Here is a 24,721-nt window from a genome sequence, read left to right on the forward strand (position 1 = left end):
CTAGCTTAATGGACTCTCTACCTGGGTAACATCAAGCTAGGTTGAGAGAACATTGCCCAAATCTCATCTTTGGGTGAGTTTCCTCACTGCGGTCATCAAATCTTCACAAGAGTGCACTGTTCTGTTTGTACATCGCACTCTACATGTCAAAGTGGCCCCTAACCCCTACACTAATACCTAAACCTCACCTCGAGTAGCTAGGTGGGCCTCCTGTAGAGGTATAAATACCTACCTAGTATGAGGGCCTTATAGCTAGCTAGCGCGCTCACTCTCACTCTCTCTCACTCTCACTCTCTCTCACTCTCTCACTCTCATTTGCGAAAACATCGCACAGTGCGATAAAGCTGTATCACACAGCTTTACACAAATGAAAAAGGTGTAGTTAAAATCCATGTTAAAGCTCTGCAATACAGCTTCGCAAATTGCAAACCCAGCCCACTTGGCCAGAAATCGGTCCAAACTCCTCCCCTTTTCCTAATTTGCATCGCACCTTGCATTATGGTGTTTTCGCGTGCGTTAAAGGTGCTTTTCGCATGCGAAATCGCCATATAGCACTTTGATAAATGACCCCCTAAGTTTGTACCAGAGGCAATGGTTAAAACCACGTTGGCATCCTTTTTGGCACACTCAGCAGAGAGACCAAAGATTGCAAAGTCATGGAGAAAAGTTACTCTTATATTCAGTGGTTCCTCTAGAATAAGGTTGAGGCATGTTATTAGAAGTGGAAATATTTTTAGAAAGCTTCAGCTGCAGCCCAATTTTTCATAAACCAGGGAGACATTTTTTCCCTTATAATTTGCCTTTTGCTTTTTATAGAGGTTTTTATTAATTAATTTATTTTTGCTTTTCTTTGCATTCCTCTTCCTCCCCATGTGCAGGTCCAGCTTTTTTTCTTCTTTCTTCATTCCTGCCTCTTCCTCTTCGACGCAGTTTGGTAGCAGGGGGCTGCCCTGAGCCCCAGTGGCAGCCACCTCTGTCAGCAGCAGGGTGGTTGCCCTGGGCTACAGTGGCAGGTGCCCTTGCATCCAAACTTTTTCCACCCTTGCAGTGTTGGGGATGCTTTCACTGCCTGGGCTGTAACTGTTCTGTTGAAAAAAGAGGACTTTGGTTTTCAGAACTGTCAACTGTCACTTTTTCAAAAGCAATAAATGCACTAGAAAAAGGTAAAAGAGAATAAAATAGCAGAATACATGTGTTTTTGGTTGTAGAGCTTTTTATATGGGAATCGATAAACTGCAAGTGGTGTATTAAAATAGTTTGTGGCCAAACAAATCTACTATTGAGAACCTCACGTGATTTAGGTACTTCCCAGGGATGGAGTTTATTGAATTACGATCAGATTGCAATAAAAAACCAAGAAACTGGTAAGCAGAAAGCGCACTGCACTCTTTTTTTTTTTTTTTTTTTTTTTTTTTTCCCATCTGTCTCTCCATTAAAGGATTTGATGCACTTGAGTTGAATGCAGTTTACTCTTTGCCCTGCGTTTCCTGATACACCCAAGGCATGTGTTGAAATCTTTGAATGACACGCTCTGTTGTAGATAGTTACGTAAGCGCAGTAACACACAACTTGTATTAAATATCCCTATATTTTGTAGTGGAAAACGCCTATGAGAACCCACTGAAACTTTGCGTTCTTTTGCAGAAGCTCAGGGTTTGGGGGAGGAGAGGTGTCTACCAATGCCTTAGTAGTTGGAGTTTTATTTTTGGGGGTTTTTTTAGTAGTATAGTACATAGCTTATTTTCTGAATGACACAAACTTAAGGTTTCTCAATTCCTCCAATATTCAGAATGAAACGGACAGTTGGAAAAGGGGGAGGGGGTTCCATTTCTGTGATTTAGCACTTACTCACTGGAATGAAATTTTACAGGTTTCCAGAGGAATTTAAGAATTTTGTCTGGTTTCCAATGGCCAAAGTTCATCTTTGTACCTTTTAGAAAATTTGCCAACTTGTACTTTATGTAGACTACTCATGACTGGATTTAAAGAATAGACTAATGTGATGAATAAATAATGTAACATTTTGTGTAATAAAAATGTGGGTGTAGTGAAGACTTTTTGTTAACCTCAGCGACCCATTATGCTGGCATTAGATGTTTTGGCCGATGTAATGTTTTGTTTTGTTTTTGTAGCCAGGTTGTCATTGTGACTTTGGTCAGATCTCATTTAATAAAATACCCAGTGGGTGGTGGTGTGTGGCTGCACAAGGCCTGACTTGGGTCCTGCAGGGGGCTGGAAACCTTGCCCTCGCCAAGCACGGCTGGAACTGTTAATTGCATGCATGCGGTTTTTGGCATGTGGATGCATGAGCTAACATTGAATCGAGGCTCTGTTGGAGGGAATGTTAAGCAGGCGTCTGTGGTGCACTCAATAATGAGAGCAGTTGGCTTATTTATTGCTTCATCCAAACAAAAAAAAAATCAGGGTTTATTTTGTTTGAAAATGGGAAGTAACTATTCTAAACCAATAAGCATTGCAAAGGAGGGTAATACTGTCACTTCTAACATTCACGTGTTAGATGTATTTTTCTGCTCTTCATGATCACCCTGCTGTGTAACTCAGTGTAAACATGGAACCAAACTACAATAAAATAAAGGTCCCATGAATTTCAGTAGAGTTGACTTAAGTCAATTCTGTTTATTTTATAATAACGAGGAACAGCGCAGCACATAATTCCTTTTATATACATACTACCTCTGAATATTAAACAGTAAAACTGTAATTCTTTTACATTAGGTATCCTGGTTAACTCTGATTCTCCCAACCCTTTCCTAAACTGCAGAGACCAAACTTACAAGCAAGCTTTTGTTTTCTTTCAAATAGTATAAGTAATACTCAAACATCTTTAAGGATTAGGCTTCTTGCGCTGAGAGTATATATGGGTCCCATAACTCCAATACCACTTTCTTCTTTTTAAGAGTTCCTTCCCTCCCAGCCAACATTTCCATGAGTCGATTATGTATCTCATGTCTCCAGTGTGTCCCTGAAGGGGCATCTGCTGACTAACTGTGTGTTGTAAGCAGAAAAACTTTTGTATCCATAATTTCTTAAGCTTTTACCAGAGGGAAAATATGAAAGATCCCCCAAATCCATTTCTGCCACAAATTTAACCTTTAAAGCAATACCCCATCCACAGAATGGAACAGTCCTTTCTAGAAATGCTGAATAATTCCACATGACCAGAAGGAATGTTCCAAGGTACTATTTCTTTGCTGCATTTAAGGCATAACAGCTGTTATTTTTGCCAAATAAGCTTGTGTATAAGGGGCCACCCACCTCTTATTTTTCATCAGGAGTTAGGGGAGCTAAAAGATTCAGAGGAACTAAAGATAGCGCAAAAAAAAAAAAGCATTAAAATGGTAGCGCATCTTTTTGCCAGGTGTGTTACCAATGGGAAGAGGATAAAGAGACCAGTATGGTTTATCAAAGAAGTAGGAGAAAAAGAGCCAAAGAAAAGCATTAAGCAAATACACAGACATAGGAAAAGGAGGATGGGTAAAATTACCAGGAGAAACAAAAGGAGGCAGGAAGTCCAGTTAGACTGGCTTAGGCATAGACTGAGAAACATCTTAGCCAATCAGTAGATAAATATGAAGAGAAGACATTTTTCAAGGTTTTGTTTTTTTATGTTCTTATATCCCTTCCTCAGATATGTGTACTAAAATTCATATCTTTTTGAAACCCACCTTGTGCTTTTCAAAGGAAAAGGCAGAATATCAAATGGAAATAATTAAAGAGGCGATGAGTTTATTGAAAAGGAAGATCAGAAGAAAGTAGATATCTCAAATACTTTGACTTGGCATTCAAACATTCACATTAGAACATAAGCTTCCTTTCCGTGTAAGCTCATATACTTACATTTCAGCAAGTTATATTCACCTCCTTTGAACCCCTGCAGCTGCATTCAGTTTTATACTCCAAGAAACTGGCAACTGGGATGGATTAGGAATAGGATGAATTTGCTGCTCTAGTTGTAGTAATTTTTCCTACAGGCTCCTGATTTTTTTTCATTTTTTTCTTCTTGGATCCTAAGGTTTAGTGGAGTAATTGAAGACTTGTGATTTTTTTTTCCTCCTTTGTTTTTTTTTCTGTTTCCCCTTCTTTGCCCTGTTACTTGCACAATGTCTTCTATTTCGTGTTTCAAGTTTATGCTTGTATGCAGTTTCAAAATCTTATAAATAAGTTAAAAAAAAAAAACATAGGAAGTGCCATGCTGGATCTGACCAGTGGTCCATGATAAAGTCCTCCTTGAGAGACTCTTAAGGAGCCTCTCATGAGACACTTGAATTGATATTTTCCTAACATGTAGCAGATGGACTCAGGACCAATGGGTATAGTGTGCTCCTGATAGCAGTTGGGAGACAGAGTCAGATTTCAATCTGAGGTCAGCACTACAGATACCCATGCACGAGGCTCTGCTCTTCAGTTTTTTCCGTCTCCATAGCAGTTCGGGACTTCACACACGCTTGCACAGCGTTAGAAAACCAAACTCCAAATTTAAAGAAGAAACAAAGAAAACCTTACCTCCAAAACGAGCCCCGTTCTCCTGCGGTGATACCCAAGGGTCCCTCTCCTGGTCGAGATTTCCTGAGGTGATTTCCGAGATCCCTCAGAAGTAAGCCTCGGTCCCGGCGTGGACTTAGCCCTCGGGAAAGGGAGCGGCTGAGAGGCAGCCTCTGTCCGGTAGCCGACCCAGCTTGGACTTAGCCCCCTGAAAAGGGAGTGGCTGAGAGGCAGCGGGTGCAAAACCGAGCGTGGTGGTGAAGGTAATTCCCTCTTCCCCCGCAGCCGGAGACCGCCCAGCAGAGGACCGGGAAGCGCCGAGACAAGGTAAGATAGAAAACTTTCTCTAAGTCTCCGGTCTTCAAGGCTCGGACAGCCGTACAGATCGTCCCTCCGGCATCTGTACAGTCGGGTTGAGCAGCCCCTTCCAGGCTAGACCCGGATCCGGCAAGAGGGTCCTCCCACATGGAGATCCCTTGAGGGGGCCACCATCTTACTGTGTGGCCGCTGGCGCCTTCCCCCCCTTGGTCGCCGCATAGTCCGCACAACTGAGCTATGCGCACAAGTACTTTGTGTGCATAGCGGTGCGCGCATCGGGGCCGGGCACACAGCACGCTCAAGCATGCCGAACACACAACTAGGCCTGTGTGCACAACCACGCGTGAATTTTGCGCTCCTACGCACACAATGTAGGCGCACCCTGAGCGCATAACCAGGCCTCCCGGCACAAGCACCCTGTACAGGATACACGCAAAATCATGGTACCACCGTCCAAGACAGCTAAGGATCAAGCCCTCTGTCCAGCATGCCACCTCAGAGTGGCACAGCCCGAGGTGACTTCCGCCCTGTGCTTACTATGTGAAGAAGCTCGGGGGGAGCCGTGACAAGGTCCCCCTCGGCCTGTAGAGGACTCCGGATCCACCAGTGAGACTACCCCAGACCTCTCTATTCCCGACTCGGCCCCTGCACAGTGGGGGCCCTCGGGGAGTGCCATCGGACCCAATGCGGTCCCAGACAACTTCACCTGGATGGGATTCTTCGCTGAGCTGCAATCCTACATCCACGCACAGACAGGGCCACCAACAGCACAACCGCAAACCCCGCCAGTGGTCCAGAACCTCCCAGGCTCCTCCCAGCCTCCACCAGATGAGCCTCCCCTGGACAAATACCTCCCCTTAGGGGCATAGACAACTCGAAGGAGGAATCAGAACGCCTGGAAGAGGGGGAAATCCCTCCAGGAACGGAACCATATCGAACCATGATGCGCTTCTTTCCAAAAGACGAATTATCAGATCTCGTAGCCACGAGTCTGAAGGCATTGGCTATCTCGGACACATGCAACACAGCAGAGTCCAAGGCGAGCCCCTTCCTGGCCAGGCTCCACCAGACCTCACACCATTTTTCTATACTACAGGCCGTACAGCAACTGTACGGCCTGTAGTATAGAGAGCTTCTAGGGCTCGCCCTCCCTTAAAGGAGGCCCCAGAGGCCACCTTTAAGGGAGGGCGAGCCCTAGAAGCTCTCTACCCCTTGGACCCCGCAACAAAAGGAACTCCTGAGGTTTCCCAAGTTTGACGCCCTGGTCTGTGCCATCACAAAGCGCACTACCATACCAGTCGAGGGAGGAGCTTCACTCAAGGATGCCAATGACAGACGGCAGGAATCCATCCTCAAGCAGTCTTATGATGTATCAGCTATGACCTTACAGATCGCTGCCTGCTGTGCCATGATATCACGTGCCTGCCTGGCTATGGCCAGGGACGCAACTACGCCAATCGAGGCATTAGACCCAGAAATATCATTCCTCACGGATGTGACCTCAGACCTGGTACACACCTCAGCCAGGAGCCTCTCGTTCATAGTGGCAGCCAGAAGACAGCTCTGGCTCCGAAGCTGGTCATCCGACGCGACCTCTAAGACGAAGCTTACAAGAATGCCCTTTAGAGGAACACTCCTGTTCAAAAGCGAACTGGACAAATTAGCTGACAAATGGGGCGAGTCCCCAGTACCCCGTCTACCGGAGGACAGAAACAAGAGGAACAAACGCCCCTCTCCCTGGGCACTCAAGGGCAGAGGATCCCAGTGTTTTAGACCATATAAAAACACTTACCAAGTCCCTCGCCCCACCGGCAGGGGACAGTCCTTTCAGAACAGACACAACAAAAGAGGATCCGGCTTGGGACCAGGCCCCATCCGCAAAATGCAATGAGAATCAGCAGACCCATCTACAGGAAGAGATTATAGGGGGCAGACTCTCCCTATTCTACCAAAGATGGGTCAAAATAATGTCGGACAATTGGGTCCTATCCATCTGAGAGGGATACTACCTGGACTTCCACATCATCCCCCTGGATAAGTTTGTGATTTCTCCGTGCCACGACCCCTCCAAGAGGAAGGCAGTGGAAACCACACTATCAAAACTCCTCGCCCTAAAGGCAATAACACCGGAGCCCACGTGCCAACAAAATTCTGGGCACCATTCCATCTACTTTATCATGCCCAAGAAAGAGGGAACAATTCCGGCCCATACTGGACCTCAAGACCGTCAATCGCAACCTGAAGGTACCCCACTTCCACATGGAAACCCTACGTTCGGTCATAAAGGCGGTACAACCAGGAGAATTCCTAACCTCCCTGGATCTGTAAGAAGACTATCTCCACATACTGATCCATCGCATCCATCAGCGTTTCCTGTGCTTTGCGATTATTGGGCCATCACTACCAGTTCCAGGCCCTACCATTCAGGCTAGCTATGGCTCCCCGAACGTTCACCAAAATCATGGTGGTAGTAGTGGCGACACTGAGGAAAGAAGGAATCCTCGTGCACCCATACCTGGACGATTGGCTGATCAGAGTGAAATCGCCAGAGGAAAGCTATCAAGCAACCACCAGAGTCAAGGAGCTACTGCAGAGCCTCGGGTGATCCAAGAGCTACCTGCAGCCATCCCAATCCCTAGAGTACCTGGGAGTCCGGTTCGACACCAAATGGTGGCTACAAGAAGACCATCTGAGTGAGGTAACAAGCCTATCTCCACCGGAATGGACCTTGCTCACCACGGATGCGAGCCTGCGAGGATGGGGAGCCCACTGCCTGGAGCTAACAGCTCAAGGGCAATGGGACAAAGAGTCTGTATGGAACATAAACCGACTGGAAGCCCGAGCAGTCAGACTAGCCTGCCTATGGTTTAGTCACAGACTCCGGGGCAAATCAGTCAGTCATGTCGGACAACGCCACAACAGTGGCCTACATCAACCACCAGGAGGGAACCAGAAGCCAGCAGGTGTCTCTGGAAATAGAGCCCCTAATGACGTGGGCAGAATCAAACCTACAAGGGATATCAGCTGCCCATATCGCGGGAAAAGACGACGTCACTGCGGACTACCTCAGCAGTCTGGATCCAGGGTAATGGACATTGTCTACAGCAGCCTTCCAGCGGATAGTAAACTAATGGGGAACCCCAGCCATGGATCTTCTGGCAACCGGGTCCAGTACCCGGGTTCCCAAGTTCTTCAGCCGAAGACGGGAACCGCTGTCCCAGGGAATCGACGCCCTCATCCAGACCTGGCCACAGGAGGACCTACTGTACTCCTTCCCTCCATGACCACTACTGGACGGAATCATCCGCAAGAAAGAACACCACAGAGGGCTGGTACTTCTGAAGAGGATAAGGTTCTGAAGAGGATAAGACCTCTTTTCCATGCCCAAGACTTCAGAACGATCATCCAAGCAGTCATTTTTGCAAAATTAGACTACTGCAATTCCCTATTGCTAGGTCTGCCCTCTTCCTACTCCAAACCACTACAGATGATTCAAAACTCAGCAGCTCGATTACTAACAGGCGCAAGAAAGAGAGACCACATATCCCCCATTCTGAAAGAGTTACATTGGCTACCCGTCCACTTCCGTATCATGTACAAAGCCATTTGTGTCATCTTCAAAACTATTCATCAACGCATCTCCCTCGATCTACAAATCCCCCTCCAAGCATACAACTCGACAAGACCCACCAGAAATGTCTACCGAGGCGCCCTCAAAGTTCCCCCTGCGAAAATGACCAAACACATCACTCTAAGAGATCGTGCCACCTCCACTGCTGGCCCTTCTCTGTGGAATTCCATTCCCACAGATCTCAGACTGGAACCCTGCCTCTTAACTTTTAGGAAAGGACTTAAGACTTGGTTATTCAAGCAAGCTTTCCCAGACACAATCTAATATCACGTTATAGATACAAACCAAGGACTTCAAATATTCAGCCATTAATCATGCCATTTTTACATAGCATTTAATTTATTTGTATACCGTTTAACCGTTTATTCTTTCCTATCTCTTCCTTCTTATCCAAGTTCTGCTACCCTTGTTATTTGTAACTGCTCCTTCGATCACCACAGTTCTAGTTGTTGTATTTAATGCACTCCCGTTCCATGTAAACCAGCAAGATATGTGCTCATGATTGCCGGTATATAAAAAACCTTAAATAAATAAATAAATAGTGGCCCCGGACTGGCCAAGAAGACTGTGGTATGTGGATATGCGAAGACTTCTGGCGGGAAACCCTCTACGCCTACCTCCACACAGGGATCTACTCGAGCAAGGACCGATCTTCCACAAAGACCCAACGAGATTCTCGCTTATGGTCTGGCCTGAAAAAGAGTGGATACTCAGGACCAGTAATTGACACGCTGCTCCAAGCGTGCAAGTTCTCCACCTCCTTAACATATATACAAGTATGGAGAATATTCGAAGCCTGGTGTGAGGACCGCAACATCCTTCCGCGGACAGTCAAAATCCCCATGATCCTGGAATTTCTGCAGGATAGCATGAACAAAGGGTTGCCCCTCAACTCCATCAAGGTGCAACTGGCCGCCCTGGCCAGCTTCAGACCCAGGGTGGACGGCACCAGCCTAGTGGCCCACCCAGATGTCTCCCGCTTCTTAAAAGGGGTCGAGCACATATACCCCTATGGAATCTCAATCTAGTGTTAGACTTCCCAGCAGGAGCTTCGTTCAGACCAACTCACGGTCTATCCCTATGGCTCCTGACCTTGAATGCGGCATTCCTTGTGGCAATCTGCTCAGCCCGTCGAATCTCCGAACTTCAAGCACTATCATGCCGGGAGCCATACAGCTGCGCACTGTACCCTCCTTCCTAACAAAGGTGGCTTCTCACTTCCATCTAAACCAAACCATCTCGCTGCCATCTCCAGTTGAGCATAAGGGCTTGGAAGACTCACGTCTTCTTCACTACCTGAATGTTGGCAGACTCCTAGTCCGATACTTGGAAAGATCGAAACCTGTACGTAAGACGGACCATCTGTTCGTTCTTCACAGCAAGAAGAAGCAAGGGGAAGCGGCCTCGCGGGCAACCATAGCCCGCTGGATCAAAGAAGTAATCAAGGCGGCCTACGTAGAGGCAGGCAAGCCTCCACCTCTACAAGTCAAGGCCCATTCCACAAGGGCCCAGGCAGCGTCCTGGGCAGAAACCAAGATGCTGTCACCCGCAGAGATCTGTCGGGCAGCAACGTGGTCCTCCATCCACACCACCTCGAGATTCTATCGCCTAGATGTTCAGGCCAAGGAGAACACAGCATTCGCAAGGGCAGTACTAAATGGGCCATGGGCAGCCTCCCACCCGGTTCGGGAGTAGCTTTTGTACATGCCATTGGTCCTGAGTCCATCTGCTACACTCTAGGAAATGTAGAAATTACTTACCTGATAATTTCATTTTACTTAGTGTAGACAGATGGACTCAGCACCCCGCCCATGGCTGCCTCGTAATCAAGAATCCTCAGGGGAACCTCCCCCCAAGAGCAACACAAGCACAGGTAAGCCAACCCTTATCTCTAGTTCAGACACCCATATTACCAGGTGTTGGCACTTCTCAGTTGAGTGCCCTGGTGGTCTCCAGCTAGAAACCACATCAACCAATCCGAGTAATCAAGTATCAAGTTAATCAAATTACTCAAGTTAATCAAGTTAACCAAGTTAATCAGAATTATCCAAACGCACATATATCCATAATTGTTTTTCGAGGAGAAAACAGAAGAGCAGAGCCTTGTGCACGGGTATATGTAGTGTTGACATCAGATTGAAATCTGACTCAGTCTCCAACTGCTATCAGGAGCACACTATACCCATTGGTCCTGAGCCAATCTGTCTACACTAAGGAAAATGAAATTATCAGGTAAGTAATTTATACATTGTTGAAGGACAGGATCAAAGATAAAAGTCCAGGGACATGAGGGACACTGAGATGAGCACATTGTTAATAGCTGTGGCAGTATTCAAGTATTGACACAAATGAAACAAGCTAATAGGTCTTGATAGGTTATTGAATACTGAAGAAACTAAAGGAGTTGCTCACTGTACTCTTCATGGATATGTTCAACATATTACTTGGAAACAGTTGCCCAGCTACTCCATCCAGCCTATGTCCTTCTGCATGTATAGCACCTCAAAAGGAGGTATCTATCAACCACTCACTAAGGGGGGCATTTTCTATCCGTATCGCACGCGAAAAGGGACTTTTCGCGTGCGATACCTTGATAGAGGCAGCGGCGGGCAGATGCGGTGGTAACTTTGCTGGCGGTGATAAGGGAAGACCCATTATTGCCGCCAGTAGCGCACCCAACAGCACCACCTTTCACGGTGGCACTATTGGGTGCAAAAGCTGGCAGCAATAACACCGCGGTGGTGCTATTGCTGCTGGCTTTCACAGGCCCCCCCCCCCCCCCCCCCCTGTTACCTTGGGATTCACAAAGCTGTGCGACAATAGAAAATCCAGGCCCAAGTTTGTTGTTTTACACGTGTATCTTACCTGCTATTTTTGTTTATCTTAATATATTTTTAACCAGTATATGTCTACTTACTAAGAACAATTTAGGATGTTTGATAGTCCTTACAATAATGCATCACAGTCGAAATGATATTTGCAGATTGTAGTCTGAGAGTCTCACACATGTGGTATTATTTTTCCTCTATGAATGTCTCAAGCCCTGCTGTCTAGCACTCATAGCATTCCCTCCTCCTAAGGCACTTATTTTTATTTCTGTACCAGATCAGTTAAAAAGACAGTTCCTGTTATCTGTAACTTGCTAGTTGAACATCAGATAAATATTATTTGTCTTATGGAGATATGGTGATGGGGACACATGTTGAAATTTTAATTCATCTCTTGTCCAGATGGATTTCTTGAATTTCAACCCTAAAAATGGAGCAGAAAAAGAGGTGGTGGTCTCATTGTTTATAGAAAATGTTAGGATTCTGAAAGACAGAAATTATTCAGCTTTAGAAGATAGCAGTTTGACTTATTCCATGTGGGGACAATTGGTTGTGTTTTGACCCGTCCCCTGCCCCCCCCCCCCCAAGTCAGTTAATCAAAATCTTGAAATCTTGAACTCAGAATTTATTCACTTTAAACTGATAATTTCTTAGTGTCCAGTCAGATGAATCCAGAACAAGTGGGTTATGCACCTCTACCAGCAGATGGAGATATAGCAAGCTGACGTCACAGTATATACACCCCTGCAGTGACATCAGCCCTGTAAGCATGTTTAGGTGTGCAAGGACCTGTCTGCTACAGGACACTTCCAATTGCCCTCCCACTTTACTTCACGATCCTAAGTCAGGAAAAGACAATGTGTATTCTCCTCGGAAACAGATTTTTTGTTATCAGATTTGGTATGATATAACATTTAGGAAATAACAATTCCTGTCTGTCATCCTAGCCACTAAACACCAGTTTTTCCCAAACAAATTTCTGTATCATGGGTGGTTTCACACATACCATAAACCTTAGCCTGCTTAATATATTAATACTTATGGCTAACTTACCCCTGGTCCCAGCTTCGGCGATATCCCTCTGTTTTATCTCTAAAGCAGACACTGGCTGGAGGTCTAGAGAATGTGTTCAGGGGAGGGGCTTGCTGCCTGGGCTTGGTATTGGCAGAGCAGGAAGGCTGTCCCAGGAGGAGACTAGCTTCTGGCTCGGGTGCTTGCTGGCTGTCTGGGACTTGCTCTCGCCCCTCACTGTCTCTTACTCCATGTCACTCTCAGCATCTGAGTCTGGTGTCTCCTTTTTCTGGTCTCCTAGCCACACCTGGTCTTCTCCCCCTCAATAGCAGGGAGTGCTGGTCTGCTTCTGGCTCCCCTTTCACTTTCAGGGATGTTTTGCCACAGGTTCTCTCTTTCTTAGCCTTCAGGGGGTCCTTCACTTCCAGGGTCGCCCTCAGGGTTCGCCTATTCCGGTTCCCCCCCCCCCCCTTTTTCTTTGCCCCCCTGTCTTATACTTTCCAGCTGATAAATATGCATACACTCATACATAATCACATGGTGGGTGGAGGGTCTTTTCCCCCTCCCCATTTCTTCGAGGGGAGAACTGTCATGTCTGTATGCCAAGCTGTGTGTCTGAGTGTCTTTCTCCATCTCACTGTCGTCGTCCCCCCCCTTTTCCTTCCAAGGGTGGGGGTTTTTCTGACCTGTGGACTTGCCTTGGCTGAACCATGACTTCCCAATGTTGGTGACCTCTTTTGTGCCAGTAGTGTCCTACTGTTCGGGTCCCTAACTGCTTGCACTATACTTGGGGAGAAGGGAAAGCCTTTCCTCTTCCATCCCCCCCCCCCCCCCCCCCCCATCCATCAGTGGCTGATCCTCACTCTTTTTGGATGGATTGCAAGGGCTGGATCCCAACAGTGCCACTGTATTACCTCCAAGTTCTCAGGCAGATGAGGTTTTTTGTTTTTTTTTAATTTTTAATTATAACAACAAGGTTATATCTATAAATTGATATATGAATATAGAGTAATAATATTACTTTTCATATTCATACCAGATTTACTCAAACAATTCATATGTCAGTATTATTTCTTAAAGAAAAACCGTAAGACATTAGTTATTTAGATTGCGCGATTCAAGGTAACTAAGAGAATATATATCACTCTCTTCTTTCAAAGAAAATCAGAGACACAACAAATCTAATAATTGCTCTCAACCATTTGCTGCTTTTAGGGGGTGCGTATCTAGGAATGCCTGTAAAGCAGTAGTCTCATAGAAAACATATTTATGTTCCTGATACCATATTTCACATTTGCAAGGGTACCGTAAAAAGAATTTAGCCCCCCTAGCAAGGGTATCAGATTTTAATCTAAGGAACTCCTGCCTTCTTAATTGAGATACCCTTGCTAGGTCTGGGTACATCCAAATTTGTTGTCCGTGGAATTTCTGTAATCTATTTCGAAGAAATAGACGTAACATGTGTCTCTTTCCGATAGAAAAATAAATGAAACAAAGTTGCTTTTGACAATATCTCTGTTTCAATAGTTGTTTCTAAAACTTCTGAAACATTCATGGACTGTTCTGGTTGTGTGTCTCCCGTTCGTGCTCTTTGTGGGATGTAATAAGTTTTTGCCAAAGCTGGTATAGACTGGCTTGGCATTTTCAAAATATGCAATAAATATTCCTTAAGCATTTCTCTAGGAGGTATAATTTTTTGATTATGGAAAATTTAATATCCTTAAATTGGAATATTTTAAATTATTCTCCATATATTCTAGTTTTTTCAAATTGGACATCTCTGTCTTAGCTAAATTTTTTTGGAGAGACTCTACTTTTTCCAGTCGTTCATCATAGATTTCCAATTTGTTACTGTAATGAGAAACAGATTTTTCTAAATCTAAAACTTTTTGTTGAGATTCCACATTAGTATTAGTCAACTTTATTATTGCCGTCTCGAGAGACTTAATCGCAGCCCAGAGTATGTCCATGGTTACTTCTGAAGTCTTAATTGGTATAATTACTTTTAATTCAGACATATCCTCCTTGCTTCCCCCTGCAGCTTGGTTCCCCATTCTCGTTTCTACATTAGGTACAACATTTAAATCAGGAGATTTCTCTTCAAAAGGAGAATCCCCAAAGGTATCCTTTAAAACAATTGGTGGGGATGGGGTATTCATCAAACTCTTGTGGCATTCCAATTTCCATCTCTTAACAGAGATATTTGGACTTCTTTCTCAGGATATTATCCTAGACTGGAATCTAATTTTTTATTAGATTTTCTTTAAATTTCTGTTTACATAGCCATATGTATACTGAGAAAATATTGGATTATATCAGTTGAGACACTCTGTGGAAGCTCCCTGAGCAGAAGTTCATCAGGGAGTTAGTAGGGTTAGGGACTTGTCCAATATTGATCTCTACAGTTTAGGGGCTGCTTCTCTATCTCTGCAACTTGGAGTTAGTCTCTCTCTATATATCTTCTATTCTTCTGGCATCCAGAATGGATTTCGGAGGCGAAGACATATTCTTGACATCTGGCTTCAAGAAGATTCTTGAACCTTTTCCCTGTTTTGTCAGAATCCTATTCATGTTGCCTTCTGCTTTTTTACGGGTCCATTGGTTGTGCTTGTTTCAAAGCAGCGAAGTAAGATTTTTGCCTCCCATTTACACACACACCCCTGTTTTTGGCGGGGGGCTCCTGTGGTGAAACTATACTTTAAATCAGTCTGACCTATGGAGACTTTTTGAGATGTAGAACCCAAATTTGTTCCCTCTTGGAGCCTGTTATTGGTCAGACTGCCTCAAAAAGGGGGGGGGGGGGGGAACAGATTATATAAGTTTTTGGCCTTGTGCCAACCAAAACAGTAATGCCTTTGCCTCAGACAATAAGGGTAATAGTGCCAAGCTGTCATCTTGCTTGTTCTTGGAGAAAATTAAGTTAGTTACAAATGAAGTTAGTTACAAGTAACAGGAGTTCCCTAGTGGACAGCAGGATGTTAGTCTTTACGACTTCCTCCTACTTCCTCCTACTTCCCCTTGGAGTTTGTTTCTCCAAGTCTGTGTGCTCAAAACTTCTAAAACCTTTGAAATCAAAGCTCCATCCCAGGCTCTGTCAGATGACATCACCCATATGAGAGGAATGACATCCTGCTGTCCATTGGAGAACTCCTGTTACATTCTCCATAAAGCAACCCTCGGCATGGGATTTCCCATTGGTTATGGCTGATTTAATCCTGTTTATCAATGGAGAAATCAAAGTTGTATGCCTGTAACCAGGATTCTCTGTAGACATCAGGATAAATCAGCCATACATTTATTACCTGTCCACATCCCTGGAGAGTTGACTACTCAACTGAAGCTTAGAGCTCTGGAAAAGACTGAGGGGATCAAGAGACAGTGACTGCTCATGGAAACTCGTATTCTTGCTTAGAAAAACTTGTGAACTCTGAGGTAGGTTTTTGTCAACCATATTGGATGTCATCACCCTCTGGTTATGGCTGATTTATTCAGTTGTCTACGGAGGTGACAGGTATGCAACTTTGTTGCCTCAAGAATAGTTTCCTTCAACCATCATAAGTTGTCACCATTGGAATGAATTTGAATTTCCAAAAAAAAAAAAAAAAAAATTTTATTTATTTTTTTTGCTTGTTTCAGTTCTCTGGATGTGTAATGTAAATGTGAAGTTAGAAGGGTTGAAACATGTGTTTTGTTTTGTTTTTTTAATCCTTTGTAGTGTGAACAGTCTCTTCTAATGAGAGAGCATGAAGACATTCAAGAGCGAGCAACATTGCGCTATGAGGAGCGAATCACAGAATTGCACAGCATTATAGCAGAGCTGAATAAGAAGATTGATCGGTTACAAGGGACAACAATAAGGTAGTTAACTATATTTGCCATCTTGTCAAGGATACAGCCTCACATACAGGATGGTAGTGATGGTAGGAGGGATATAGAAATGGAGGCAAAGCAGCCAAGGGCCAATTTATAATTAAAAAAAAAAAAGTCAGCTAATCAAAGTTTTTAGTATTTGAGACACAAATCGTGGCAATAATAAAATTTGTAATCGAGAAATTGGGGTGCATAGGAAGAATGGTTTTGCTCATTCTGTCCCCAGTCCATTATTTATATGCTTTTATTTATACCCAGAAAACGTCTAGTGCTATGCATTGCAACACAGTTATCTACACTAGTTTTCCATCATTTTGGTCTTAATTTTAGAACATTCAAATGTCTCTTTATTGTTAGTATCCCATGATTATGAAGAACATTTTGGTTGGGTCTTCCTATATGAACATTATATTTTCAGTATTGGTGTTTTTAAAGCATTGTTGGTATGAAATATATAAGCATAATGGCCCAAGATTGGTCCAAGATCAGTGTTTTTGTTGTTTTTTTTTAATAAATTTCAATTAAAATTATGTATGAAGAAGAGTTCTTCATAAATGTGGAATGTACAAATATAAAAATATGAATAATGCAGAGTTTTTTGGACTAGAATTTCTTTTGTGGGTTTTTGGTTTTTTTTTTAAAAATGCATTAAGGGGACGCCCGATCCATCTATCCTGATGTTGCATGCAAGTCCATTGTGCCAACTGACTTAGGCATGGACAGGCTGACTTGTGCATGCACCAGGAGAAATGCATAATCCAGGGTACACGTTGGAAAGGAGGACCTATAGTGCCTATAAAAAAAAAAAAAGGTATTTGACTTCCTTCTGTACTCTCAAAGAACATTCATTCATTGTCCGTATTTGACTCAGATATCCCTTTTATGTAAAGCCAAGATTTGTTACATATATTAATGGTTGTTACACCCCTAGATTAGAAAAGAACAAGTAAAGAAGATATGCATCCACTGACAGTGTGTGTGAAAGTGGCTTTCGTTTGGTCCTACCCTTATGTGTCAGTTCACATCTACATCCCCAGTGCAGCTATATGTGTTCTCACACCTGTTCTTTGCCTTGGTGCTGTTCAGTTCGTGGGGGTGGCTTTCCTCGTGCGGCAATGTCCTCCTAGTGGTATTTCCATTCCTTCAGAGTGTCTCTCCCAGTGCTAGCACATCCTTGCTACTGTGACAGTGGCATTTCTTTTCAGTTCATGTGGCTTTCCAGCACAACTTACATTCATCTGCTACCTGCAATGCATATCTCCTACAGTAATTTATTTTCAGCATTACTTCACTGAGTTTACACTCCCAAAATCTAAAAACTGAGGATATGTGAATTCAACACTATTGATGATGAATGCTGTAAATCAGAAGATTGTATGTGCCATGGTTTTGACCAGAGTCGCAGCCAGGCAATGCACCCTCCCCCATTCCACAGCACATGACACTATGAGTTACGAACGTTTGTTAAATATTTGTACAGCAATGCCCATGGCCGGTTCAAGGGTATTAGGTACCCTAGGAAAACCTTACAGCTTTGCACCCTCCACCCCATGACACACTCCTCACACACAATTAAAAATTATGTAATAATAGATTTCACATGGAAAAGGACATTCAAAGCACAGTCTTCTAAGGTAAAAATATCACAATATTTACATGCACTGCTGTGGTGCCAACTAGAAAACCCTGCAAAAAAGTAAGACACTTGTAACCCATATGGTATTAGGCCTACTGTAATGTGTCTTCGGCATGGGTATGACCCTAAGAGCCTCAAGAAAACAGAATTACAATGCAATAAACTTTCTATATCAAAACCCTAAGTGCCAGCACTCAAACAGTAACAACTCTGCCTATGAAAATTAACACTGGAAATATTACACCAGGTCTAAAACTATAATGCACCCCCTATTTCTTAGCATTCAGACAGGTTAATCCACACCAGTGGGTTATGAACTCCTACCACAGGCGGAGACTGAGCAAAGCTGATGTCACAGTATGAATACCCCGACATCAGCCTGCCAGTATTCTCCTTCTCCAGCAGATGGTGGATGTGCATCTCCCTGCTGGGGATTGCTTAAAAAAAAGAAAAACTTTTTGTAGAAGGAGAAAAGAAGGAAGCTAATTTACCCTGCTCTCCTGTGGTGATACCTTATGGTCCCTCCCTCATTCAAGTTTTCCTGAGGTGATATCTGCAGATCCCTCCCTCAAATGAGTGGATTTCCGGTGTGGACTTAGCTGTAGAGAGACAAACAGCTAAGAAGCTAGAAGGTACAGGAAGCAGCATGCAGCGATGAAGGCCTTTGCCCTCTCCCTCCGTAACCGGAAGCCAACTCTTCTGACACGGGCCGAACTTAGGTAAAGAGTAATTAAAAATTTTTAAAAAAGGGGGAGTTAATTTTAGGGATTCCATTCCCCTGCTGGTCTCGGAGCTTGGTGCACCAATCCAACATCCGTTCCTGTCTCTGGGGGAGCTTGGAGAGTCATGGCAGGTTGAACAGCCTTTTTGGCTAGGCCCTGCTCTCAGGCTTTGCTTGGTTGCTGCATGGTAGGCCGCGGCGGCGTTCACATGCTTTTCTATATCTGAGGCTGCTGCGATACAGTGTCTGACGTTGGTTCGCGCTTGGGCGCCCGGGTGTGCGCTTAAGAGGGTGCTTAGGCCGCTCAGGTGGGTGCTCGAGTGAGCACTTAAGTGGACATTCAGGTGGGTGCCTAATTTTTGGGCATCTGTGGTAGGCACTTATTGCAAGCGCAGCTTGGCACACAGTTATCTGACACTTTTTTGGAGCGTACTGATAGCTGATGTTTACCATGGCGCCGGTAGCAAAGAAGCCTAAGTGCCTTTCCTTTTGTGCTGCTTGCCATATTTGGGCATCGCAGCCTGGCGTTCCTGCTAACTTGTGTCAGCGCTGCTTGGAGGCTCAGGGAGAATTGTCTGACTGATTTTGCTAAGCCCAGTCCTTCCCGGCATGATGCGGGAATGGAAAAGGAGAGGGAAGTGTCAGAGGTTTCCCCTGATTTTGGGGCTCTCTTAACTGTTTTGTTAGTGGGGGATGGTAGTTCAGTGCATGCAGGAATGACATTCCCTGGTTTTGGTATGGATCCCTCTGCTTTTTTGTTTTTGTGAAATTATTTTCAAGGGCTGCAGTCCTTTCTTCAGGTGCAGTTGGCAGCCCCAGCCAATCCTAACAATTCAGGATTGCAGGCTGTGGATTCTCACATGCCTAGTGCTGCAGGTAAACGTGGGAATATGTCTAGACCTGCTACGGGTCACGTTGATAGGGACCCAGATGGTATGGATGATGAAGCCTATCCTTACTCCCTGGAGAATGGGGAAATTCCTCTGGGATTGGAGCCATATAGATCAGGGCTTCCCAAACCTGTTCTGGGGACCCCACAGCCAGTTAGGTTTTCAGGATATCCACAATGAAATATGCATAAGATAAATTTGCATATACCGAGCCTCCATGGTATGCAAATTTATCTTATGCATATTCATTGTGGATATCCTGAAAACCCAACTGGCTGTGGGGTCCCCAGAACAGGTTTGGGAAGCCCTGGTATAGATCAATGTTGCGTTTCTTTCATAGAGATGAGTTGCTGGCTCTGATTTCCCAGACATTGAAGATGCTGATTCCATGTCTGAGCCAAAGAAAAACCCCATTTTAATTTTGTTGCTTAAAGCTTCATCTTTTTTCCCCATTATGGGGTCTATTCAAGAATTGATTGATCTTGAACGGGGTGCCCCAGAACCTAATTTTAAAGGGGAATAAGCTTTGGAAGGGCTGCACCCCCTGGATCCAGCTGCAAGAGAGTTGTGCTTTCTGAAAGTGCCGTCACCAAGCAAACAACTATCTCTGTAGAAGGGGGAGTGGCATTGAAGGATGCGCAAGATAGAAGACTTGAGTCCATTCTTAAGCATGCCTTTGAGACGATGGCAATGAATTTGCAGAAATCCTCTTCCCTGGTGGCTTGCTCTTGTTTACTTCTCTCTCATGAAGTCTTATGAATCTGGTGTGAATTCCAGGGCAGTAATGGAACTGGCAGCTGCCTTTTTGGCAGATGCGGGCTGCAGCCTGGTCCACACTTCTGCCAGGCTTCAGTAATAGCAGCCAGGCGTCAGCTATGGCTTAGGAATTAATCGGCCAAAGTCTGATCTTACGAAATTGCCATTTAAAGGATCACTCTTGTTTGGGAGTGAGCTGGAAAAAATGGCCAGTAAGTGGGGTGAGTCCCAGGTTCCTTGGTTACCAGGGGGATGATAAGCAGGCGCCACGCTCCTCTTCAGCATGAGAGGTCGTGCTAAGGGCTTTCAAACATTTCCGACCCTACAGCGGAGTGGCTTTTCAGAGGCCTCAACCTTTGGGTAGATCTAAGACGTTTCATCCCAGATAGCCCAGACGGGAGCACAGGTTTGAATGACGGTACCCCCTGAACCTCTCAAGTGAGCTCAGTGTCTTCCTGTTGACTGATAATTTGAATGGTTGTCTATTAATAGTTATATTCATGTATTGTTTAGTTATCCACATTGGTTTTTGCAGAGAATACTGGCGGACTGATGTCACTGCAGGGGTATATATACCATGACATCAGCTTTGCTTCTTCTCCATCTGCTGGCAGAGGTGCATAACCACTGGTGTGGATTAACCTGTCCTCAATGAAAATGACATTATCAGGTAAGTAGTAATTTCTCCTTAGGAACAGAACACGCCAAGCTGCTATAAATCCCTACATGGAAACTACGCACTATTGGAATACTTCACTTCAGTCACACATGCAAAACACAGACTCTCAAATACAGAATAAAGAGACCATACAGTATACATAGAAATGTACAGACAAAAATTGAACTGGAAACCACAAGCCAAATTCTGTATGCACTGCAACAATGGAAAAACAGAAGCATTACCATTCCTTATAAATCAATAAAATTAGTATAACCATCCCAATAAAAAGGATTCAAAACTAATGAATAGAATAACATTCAGTAATTAAAAACATATACAAATGTTCAAAACAATAAAATATTTCAAAATAGACAGCATATAACACTCAACAATTAAAACTAATAAGGATTTAAAAAAATACCTCATTATCCATGTCTGGGAACTTTTGATTTCCAGATGCCCTGAAATTGTCATAAATTAGCAGGCCAAGAGAGGAAGTGGGTTTGTTATGCACACATGTGCGCTCTCTCACTCTGCCATGAAACAGCAGGCAGCAACAGTCTCCTCCTTCGGCCCCTGCGACCAAGGGAACGACTTGTGGGTCCGCTCCGTGGCCAGATCTAGTCTTAGACTCCTTCTGGCACAGCAGGGTGTGCTCCTCTTCCTCTGAAGCAGCACAGCCCTGCTGAAATTGAAAACATGATCAGTGACGCCTTAAGTGGAAAAGCAATGCAGCCCCAGCAGAATCTGCAGCGGGGCCATTCTTCTTTTCCACTTAGTAAGGCCCCACCTACCAAGCTGTCTGTCAGTGGGGTTGTGCTGTTTTTCTCTTAGAAGCCCCTCTGTCTGCACTTCACTGGCACATGTCGGCGCTATGGCATCCTTCAGTAGCGGCACCTATGGCCGTGGTCATATTGGCCATAGGCACGCTGTGGCTCTTGTTTTGACTGGGGTGCTAGGGTCACAGACAGATGGGACAGACAAGGCATACACACAAAGCATTCTTTGTTACTTTGTAGATGAATGCCTAAAAATCAGAAATGCTTTCTAAATATGTATTCAGTATTCCTGAATAATAGTCTCTTATCAGTTTGATTACAGGGATTCTGTTTAGTTCCAAGGCCACTACTGGAGTATATCTTTGAAATCCTGAATAATTAAAAGTAGTAGAGTAACACAGTGAGTTAAGACTCAGAGCTGCAGGCTGCTTCAGTTTGCCGCTCCGGTGTTCTGTTAGGCTCACAGGACAGCCCTGCAAGCGGCCTTACCTCGATGCTGCCAGTCTGACGCTGCCGCTCCCCACGGCAGGAAAATGCCTCCTGATGCAAGGGCCACCGCTGCTCCTCTGCTCTCTAGGAGCGCGCACAACATGGCAGGTCTTAAGGGGCCCGCAGCGGTAAAGGGCCGCGGTGCCCTCAGATGACGTCTTGCCAGTGGCCCTATAAAAGGGCTCTTTGGACACCTTCAGCGTTGCCTCAGCAAGAAGGTAGCCTGGCTCCTGCTGCTGCTTCTTGGTTCCAGTTCCAGTCTGGCTCTTGCCCTGTCCCTGGCTTCAGCTTCAGCCTGATCTTTATATAGACTTTTGGACTCTGTCGTGCCAAGACTCGCTCACCTGCCCTACCCACGAGGTTGCGCCACGGCTAGAGGGGCTCATGCTTCCGTCATTCCCAACATCTTCATTGTGTGACCTTGAAATCAGTTTTTCAAACTAAGGTTTTGATTTTACTAAAGCATTCTGTGTCTGTGGGGGAAAAAGCTTAGTAAATCAGGCCTTAAGTGATCAATGTATTAAATTACGGAAACATCCGCAAATGGTGCTTCACTCACAAACCGTGAAACTCTGGGGTTTTAGCACACGAAGCCCTGTTTATGGAAGGTTTTAAAAATTTGCCATTCACAATAGCTAATTTTTGCACATGGTCTGCTATGTGTAAAAGTTCATTTTAAGTTCAAAATTAATAAGCTGTTGCAAGGCAAAAGTATGCAAAGCAGCATATTAATTCTAAATGTTGTGAAAACTGGTGCATAAAAACACCTTCGCATTTGGGTTTCACTAAAATGATAACTACATCTTAATAAAATGTAGCTTTCTTTTTCTGCTGGGTCCCGTAACAGTTTTTTGTAGTTTTGCTGCCCTGCTCATTTGCATGAGTAACAAAGTTGCATGCGAAAACTGCCTCTGACCCAAGGAAAATTGGCAAGCTCTTTCAAGAAGGGCCATTATAACCATCTGAATTTCCCCATGCAGCAAGGCATATTATGCTATCTGAAGAGTACATACTTTTCTGAAGTAAATTTAATTTATTGCATGAATATCTTTATTTATTTCTGTATAGAGAGATGCAGATTTTATGTATAAAAATACCTTTAATAGAAGGCTTGGGGGGTAGCCTGCATGGAACAGCAGCTGCTATAACCCTAAAAAAAAAAATTAGTAAATAAAAGAAATTTAATGGGCAAACTGGATGGACATTTTTGGTCTTTCTGCTGTCATTCGCTATGTTACTAAATATATTTATGCACGTGTAATATAGACTATATATAATTATGCATGATTGTATACATACGCTTGTGTGTTTACATGTGCTTGCTAATAATTACATATATCTGATCAGTTAATTATGCTGCAAAAGGAAACTCCTCTGGTGGGGCATTATACTATCTAGCATCTGGCACAATATATCTCTGTGTGTTTATGTACTCGCACCCATATACACAGTTAATTAGATTTAATTAGGGTTTATATAGGTCAGATTTTTACAGGGCTGTGTACCTCTGGGGAATTCCCTTGTTAAAAGCACTTTAAGTAAACAAGAGAGACAGATCTAAAGAGGAGCAGACGGAATTTGTCAGTTCTTCCCAACCTTGCCAAGGCACACCAACATTAACAAAAATGTGGTATGGTATACCAGCATCTACAGAGTAGACTCGTGAGCAAAAGAAGCACTGAAATCCCCACCAGGGGCAGGCACACACATGAACACATCACAGTGGACCACCGAAATCTATATAGAAGTGCAGAGGGGAGAAGATGGCGTGGTATGGGCAACTGGCTTGGTTAGTTACCTTGACTGCTGCATGCGGCTGCCACCGCACCTTTAACTGCTGCTGCTCACAACAGTCACCGAGTCACTCACTCGGTCACATTCAGTGAATGCTCTTTTCATCTCTCCCTCTCGGGATAAGACAGAAGCTGGAAGGACTCAAAGGGAGGGGAAGTTGAAGTGCTGCGTGCAATGCATGCACAGCACAAGGTGAGGCCCAGCTATCCATGCCCTGATTGCTGCCCATTAATTACCACACTCCAGGGCACATGCTGTCGTTAGGGAGAAGAGGCGTGCAGTATTACACGTGTTCTCAGAAAGGAGCTCGTAAATATTCAAGAATCACTGCTGATGTCTGTTACGAGAGTAGAGCCCAAGTGCCGGTCTGGATCTGAGCATTAGGCAGTGGTGACTTTTCCATGGCACATCGGATCAGGTCTGAAGGCATACCAGTGTGCCATGGCATGCTGATTGGGAAGCACTGGGATATTCAATGACAAGTGAGAAGCAGCAACAGCCTTGTCCTCCTTCAGTGCATGACTCCACCTTACATTGTAAGGTTCCTGCTCCTAACTCGTGCAGTCAAGATTTTTCCCTGTGTATGCCATCAATCATTGTTTGAACTGCTTGGGTTCAAATAATAGAAAAAAACGCCTTAATGGGTAATACGAATAAACAATTGCACACAGAAAACGTATCCACCACAATTTATAATAATATTTGAAGGGACCTTCATATCCTCCCCTTACTTTGACATCTTTTAGAGCCTTATGTAATGCTCTATCGATGAATCAAAGGGGTCTTGCTTTTAATCATTGGTCCAACATTTTTAATGATTTTTTTGAATTATTT

At 44.3% G+C, this 24,721-nt stretch overlaps 1 protein-coding gene across 3 annotated transcripts in view; it reads left to right on the forward strand.

Annotated features, from left to right (window-relative positions):
- MCC (MCC regulator of WNT signaling pathway) overlaps window positions 1-24,721 on the forward strand; it is a 702,540-nt gene that overhangs the window by 444,904 nt on the left and 232,915 nt on the right. For all 3 annotated transcript variants that reach the window (XM_029571531.1, XM_029571538.1, XM_029571544.1), the window contains one exon: window positions 16,007-16,149. In XM_029571531.1, the coding sequence (XP_029427391.1) occupies window positions 16,007-16,149 (143 nt within the window). The remainder of the gene's footprint in view (window positions 1-16,006; window positions 16,150-24,721) is intronic.

The sequence above is a fragment of the Rhinatrema bivittatum genome, chromosome 1 (assembly GCF_901001135.1).
Source record: "Rhinatrema bivittatum chromosome 1, aRhiBiv1.1, whole genome shotgun sequence".
Classification (NCBI taxonomy): domain Eukaryota; kingdom Metazoa; phylum Chordata; class Amphibia; order Gymnophiona; family Rhinatrematidae; genus Rhinatrema; species Rhinatrema bivittatum.